This window comes from Hoplias malabaricus, chromosome 7 (assembly GCF_029633855.1).
Source record: "Hoplias malabaricus isolate fHopMal1 chromosome 7, fHopMal1.hap1, whole genome shotgun sequence".
Lineage (NCBI taxonomy): Eukaryota > Metazoa > Chordata > Actinopteri > Characiformes > Erythrinidae > Hoplias > Hoplias malabaricus.
Genome location: NC_089806.1, coordinates 35,584,155 through 35,590,833, shown reverse-complemented (window position 1 = coordinate 35,590,833; position 6,679 = coordinate 35,584,155). Strand labels below are relative to the sequence as shown.

General features: G+C 41.4%; 1 protein-coding gene across 2 annotated transcripts in view; it reads left to right on the top strand.

The window, feature by feature from the left end:
• Positions 1-5,264: 5,264 nt before the first annotated feature.
• The window catches only part of sash1a (SAM and SH3 domain containing 1a), a 305,138-nt gene continuing 303,723 nt past the window's right edge, over positions 5,265-6,679 (top strand). The window contains exon 1 of one of the 2 annotated variants that reach the window (XM_066677649.1): positions 5,265-6,335. In XM_066677649.1, coding sequence (XP_066533746.1) covers positions 5,880-6,335 — 456 coding nt within the window. In that variant the 5' untranslated portion in view covers positions 5,265-5,879. The remainder of the gene's footprint in view (positions 6,336-6,679) is intronic. The other variant, XM_066677650.1, reaches the window with a different exon arrangement.

Here is a 6,679-nt window from a genome sequence, read left to right as displayed (position 1 = left end):
AACAGATCTAAAATTTAATGTTTAATATCTATTGTAAATGTAGAATTGAATATTGAAAGATTTTGAATGATATTTTGATTCACATTTGGGAATTGTTTATTGTTAATATAAGTACAATAATACTTTACATTAAAGTACCATCTCCAAAGGGTTTATAATTAGTTGATAGATAATCTAGCTATAAATAATTATGAAGAATAATACAGATCTAAGGGAATTGTGCATTAACTACTTATAAACCTAGTAGGAAAAAAGCTATTTAGATGGTATTTTCATGTGATCTGCTATCCAGACATCCAGTGTTGACTTCCAGTGTAAACCTCTCATTAACTTTACAGCAGAAAAGGGCTGGTTTGGTTAAAGATAAGACAAATCTTGATCTGGGAACATAATGGTGCCATCAAACAGAAATCGTCTAGCGTTGTGGAAGATAGCTGTAGTACACGTATCACAATCACAAAAAAAATAATAATAATAAAAACTCTGCTCTGGGAGAGAATAGGTAAATGTGAAGGTATTTTTAACGTCCTTTTTGGCGACATGTGCCATGTTCCCACTTTACACTGGGATTGTTTTATATTTTATGTTTGTCTGTATTCTCAGAAGGTTGCACTTTGCTCTGCATATCTCATTTAGAAGTGCTGGCTTTTTGTTGGAGATTTAAGAAGCACTTAAAGACACATAGCTGCGGACATAATGGGACCTGTACCGTAGGTCTGAGTGTTCTGGACATGTTTGATCACATTCATTTATAGGGTCTGGCCTAAGTCCACTATCTTCAAGTGACCTCTGGAGGATGTTGCGTTTGTGTGGCGGTCTAAAAGTGAAACCTGTTGTACGCTTCTGGTGGGCTTTGCTTGATGATCAGTGTTTACCTGCAGGATCCTCTGTCCGCTAACTGTGAGAAGGTAAACTGGCCTTACACCAGTGACACGAGTAATGTAGTCTGTGAATCTTCTGACTGGATTCACAGGTCCCAGTTTTAGGTCACTTTGGGATGGAGGCTTCATTTTTATTATTAAAGCCATACCAGCTGTTACAATTAGTTTGAAGCCAATTTGTTGCAGTTCTTGTGGACAATTCTACATTCTAGAAGAAGAAGAAAAAAAAACAGTTACAGCAATCTCTTCACTATACACTGCTTTTTTTTTTTTCCTGGAACTCTCCTTTCAGTGTGACTTTAAAAATATATAGGATTTTATTCACAGTGTGCAAGAAAAATGCTGCTATATATGTTTGTGCATAAGAAGACCCCATCTTTCTGTCCAGATACTGGTTTTGATGCTTCACGCTCTGTGTCTCTCTCTCTCTCTCTCTCTCTCTCCATTCCTCCACACACTCTCTCTCTCTCTCTCTCTCTCTCTCTCTCTCTCTCTCTCTCTCTCTCTCCCTCTGCCCAAAAGTTATTTGCCATTCTGTAAATAAACTAGTGTGACAATCTGGGACCATAACACAAAGAGCAGGAGCGGATAAATCAGCACAGTGACAGTTGCCATATGTTTTTTCAAACGCCAAAGATTTACTTTTATTGAGTTGTGTAGTTCACTGTTACACCTATCTGTGCCCGACCTCTCTGGAGTTCAGCCATTGTACTATTGAGGTCTTACCTGCTGTCAAGAAAATGAAGCCTTTTGTGTTTTTTTTTTTTTTTTATCCAATTCTTTTTAAAATGAAAAAAAAAAAGAATGGATAACAAATGAATTAAGCCAAGCTCTTTCCGTCTAATAATGGTTTGATTCTATTTGCTTTAGTATTCAATGCCAAGTAGTTTCTGATAGGCTGTTTATTTCTGTCCCCTGATTCTGGTTGGTTAATTTGTAGTTTTTATAGTATGTGTTTTTATGTGTCATATCTGCTCCATTCTGTAGTTTTAACCATTGTAATATTTTGTAAGCCTTGAAAAGAACGAAACTGTGAGTTGACCCAGACTCGGTGGCCATTGTTAATCTTATTATCCAGCACATATTTGTCTTCATGTAGTATCTTCAGCTTTGGAGAACTGTCAGCATTTAAAGAGCGGTAACAAAGGTAATGGTTTCTGAATGAGAGTCTTTAGAAGTGTGTGTGCTGACCGTGTAATGCTGTGCATGTTTATGGAAAGAGAGCCTAAAGTGGAAGAATTCAGAGAGTGCCATGTGGTTTAGGAGAAATGAACCAAATCCAGCATTTAATAGAGAGACTGGTATGACCGACTGTGATAGATGGGAAATGTTTTTGCGTGATCTGCTATGTTTATTTAATGACTCGGAAGTCATTATGGGAAGACCTGGATGTCCTAGATCCCCAATATCATTGTCAATCAATAATCTGATCGGTGTGTATGAGTAAATGTCTCAATAATAATAAGTACAGTGTTCTAGCCACACACAGGCTGTGTATCCTCTTCAGTTTTCAGGTTGCACCTCCGGTTTGCTTCATTTCTTAATCATAACGATTTAGTATGCACCGTCAGTGTGGGTGTTGGTTGTTAGCCCTTTGTAATCTTCCAAGAAAAAAAAAAATACTTGAGGAAAATAAGATGTCCAATATTTTTTCCCGTCTCTTGTCCTAAATTTTGAATAATTTTGGGTTTTTTTTTATGCTTAACTTGTCTTTTAGTGAACTGTCAATAATTTTTTGTCACAAATTCAGAACATTGTATCTTGATCTAGTATACTTCTGATATGAAGAAGATCTCTTTCTCATCCTCCATCTTCTGTCCTCCATATAGCGGTTATCAGTGGGTTGCAGTATTTTTCTCATTGTAGCCAATTTTCTTGTACAGTTTTATGCAAATTTCACATGGATGTTTATGAATATCTGCTGCCACAAACGATTTAGAATTTCTGTAGATAGAAATTACTGTGCAATGGGAAATAAAAACGATTTAAAAATCAGTGTTGATGTGCATTTTGCGGTATAGCCTAGTCTTAGCAGGAATATTCGTTTTTTATTTGTTTTTAATCTTAAAAAGTTCTAATAAACACGAATATTCTGAATCAAATATAGTCTAATACATACAAATAAACTGTCTGAAATTTAAGGGCTTAAAATACATGAATGAGTAACCTATAAGTTAAAGAACTGTAAAAGCAGCACTTGTAATGTTAATATTATCATTTAAAAATAGAATATAATTTGAACACATTAGCTGTCCTTCACATTGTGTGGAAATATCATAATGAATGGACCAACAGAAATGCAATAGGTTTACTTTAAATAAAATCTTTTTTTTACATTGACTTCCATTGAAATTTAAGGTATTTTCCTTCTCTTATAAAGTTACTATTTTGGAGACTATTTTGGAGGACTAGCTCCCCTTCCAGAGTGTGTTTAATGATTCCAGGTAGGCTCTGGACCCACTGCCACCCTTAACTAGATAAATGGGTACAGACAATGAATTAATGGATGTTTTTTTTTTTTTTTTGACAGGGACAATATACTGTTTTTGCTAATGGTTAGCATATTAGCTCCCCTTGCTGCTGACTAGCACACCAGCGTCCAAAACGCAACTAGTTTGCTGGTAGCTGGCCTTAGCTTTGGCATTTTTGCTAACTTCCATAGAACCATGAATTAGTTTTGCTTGTATTTTCACACTCTTTGGGATAAAGTACACTCTATACGTGTGTAAATATATGCATTTAGTTAAGTTCCGTTGGCATCTGTTTGCAACATTTTGTTTTTACTTCATAAACGTGCAAAGGCCTGTTAGTTAATCAAACTTTATTCAGTCGTGTCATCCTCTTCTTCATGAAGCAACTAAACGCCACTGTTGAGTAGTGAACGATGTTTCCAGATTAATGACCTGTTTTGTATTCTGAGAGACAAAGTGAATAGCGGTCATTTAACTTCAGCGAAGGAATGAAAAGCCCTCGACTGTGTAAACCTGACAGCGTCCACTAGGAGGCGCGATACGCAAAAAAATGGGGTGATCTCGAAGCGCTGCATTGTCAAGTACACGAGTTATCCCAACACTGTGCTTCATGTCCAAAAGTTTGCCCCACAGTTTTTTATAAAGCCCCACAGGATTGAGCAAAGTGGAGCAGCCGAACTGCATTCTCTGGACTAATGAAGGACCATGAGGTACCAGATTTGCCTAATGGAAAAACCAAAAAGCTGAGCGGAGGTGAGTCGAGTAGGGTCCATGCAGTCAAAAGCACCAGCACCAGTGTTTTTTTTTTTTTTTTTTGATCCAGAACTAATCATCCAACATCAGTAGCTGACATTATTAATGCTCTTGTGTCTGATTGCCATCAAATTCTCACAGAAATGTCCCAACATGTAGTGAAAAACCTTTTCAGTAAATGTTGCCACTGCCGAAGAGGGGAGATGACTAATTTTTCATGCCCTTATTTTCAGAACAACAAACCCAGTAAACAAGGAACGTCCCTGGACGTTCAAAATAGGTCTAAAAGTAGTCTGTCCGTCAAGGACATATTTTAAACGTCAATGGACGTCCAAATTCCATCTTAATAAGTTAGTTAAGTGGTGACCAATTAATAACGTCAATGGACGTCCAAAATACGTCTAATAGTCGTCTTTTCAATGTCTGTGTTTGGACGTCTTTTCAACTTTCATTTTCAACCTTAAGGGAACGTTGATTAGACGGCAGTCATTACGTTATTTCAACGTTGAATCAACAGCTAAATGTTTACTGGGATATAGGGGTGACAACTACTTTTTAATGCATTTATTTTCAGAAGAACAGAGATGGGGACTATATATATAAATATATATATATAAATCGCGCACATGCTCGAGCGAAATTAGAACGCAGGGGGGCGCCAAATTTGTGAACTACCGGAGCAGCAGTAGTTACTGGAACCAGTACCAGTGACCGGCGGCGCGGTGTTATTGTTCAGTTCCGATACACTGTACGACTTCTGAAGAATAAAGTTCATAAATGACTAGTATGAATCTCTCAAGGGTGTGAAGCTCCACAAAGGAATTTCAAACAGCTCTGTACTTTCTATTCGTTGCGCCTAATTAACATATTGAATACTGACATCATAATTGATCCAGTATTAGTCCTGTATACAGCTCCGTGCAGGCGGCTGCACTGAAGATGTGGGTTTGTTAGCTATGCCTCGCAGTTCTTTTGGGTGCAAGAGCCTGTAAGTATGCGTAGTCCACGTAATACATTACGTAGCAAGTAAGGAATCGTTTGCGCTTCAGCCCCAGTCCGTGTCGCGCGTGCGTCGCGCCGGTTTAAAGGGTCGCTCTGCTCCAGAGGCGCGAGCGCTTCTCTTTCCTGAACGCCGTAGAAAGGCACGCGCGCAGCAGAAGTGACCACGCGCACGAGACTCAGTCAGAGTTAGCAGCCACCCTTTCGTCCCGAGGAGAGGGGGTGAGACGGAGAGCGGTGTTTAGTGTTGTTTTAGTAGTTCCTCACACCTCTCGTGTGACGTTTTCCGTTTCAGTATACATTCCGCGGCGTTCAGCGCTCGTGGCGGTTCCCGTCTCGTCCCAGAGAAATGTGGCGGCGAGAGGGAGGCGTTCCCGTTTCGTTTCGGTGCGAGCTGTGAGCTCTTTGGCCGCTTTAATATGGAATTCCGGTGAAGTTTGGACGGTTTTAACAGCCTCGGGCAACAAACGAGTCTCTGGGAGCGGTTGGAGTTGAAGCGAGAGTCGGCACCGGCTCCGTTTCTGATTCGCTCGTTTTGTTTACATTTAGTTTCTCCACAAACTGAAGGATTTGGAGGGTGTCTCTTCCCTGACAGTGTTTTAAACAGCTCCGGCAGCTGACACCTTGCTCCTGTGAATGAAATGTGGAAGGGGAGGAGCTCGGAAACGGGAGTTTTGACAGCTCGCAGCTCTCTGTAGCCCCGGAGCAGAGACCTGTAGGCTGGGCAGGTAACGGCTGTAAAGACTCGTGTTCGCAGACACTTCGCCTCGCCACGATGATGAGCAGCGGCCCCAACATCGTGTACGAGTGGCTGAAAACGCTGCAGCTCTGTCAGTATGTGGAGGCTTTCGTGGACAACGGCTACGACGACCTGGAGGTGTGTAAACAAATCGGAGAGCCAGACCTGGACGCTATCGGCGTGTTCGCGCCTCACCACCGCCGCCGGATCCACGAGGCGGTGAGGCGCCTTAAGGACGAGGATAAGGAGGTGGCCTCGGGGCTCTACTTCACCCTAGAGCCTATGCCCCCGGCTCCGGAGTTCCGGCTGCGGGGCTCCAGGTCGTGGACCGAGGAGAGCAGCAGCGGCTGCAGGGAACCGCCGAGAAACCGCACCCTGGGGCACCATCGCAGGGAGCTGGTGATGTACCCCAAACTCAAGCTGAAGATCATGATTAGAGACAAGCTGGTGAGGGACGGGATTAACCTCTCCAGGCCACCCTACTCCAACAAGGTAACCGGGAGCTGGGGCAGGGTTTAGGGCTGTACTTTATTTTAAAGTAGGTCTACACACAGTGTGTAGTAAGATGTGGTTTGGAGCACTTTTACATGTTTATTCAGCTCCTTTTTTTTAAATGTGTGGAACATATGATTAGCTGGGCCTTCCACATTAGGGGTGGATGATATGGCAAAAATGTCACATCACAATATGTAAAAACATATCCACACACAATACATAGGCCACACAGCTCCAGATTCCTGGCTTTGTGGGTTCTATCCCTGCCTTGGGTCTGTGTGGGTTTCCTCCCACGGTTGGTAAGTGGACTGCCCATGCAGAATTGTCCATAGGTGTGAACG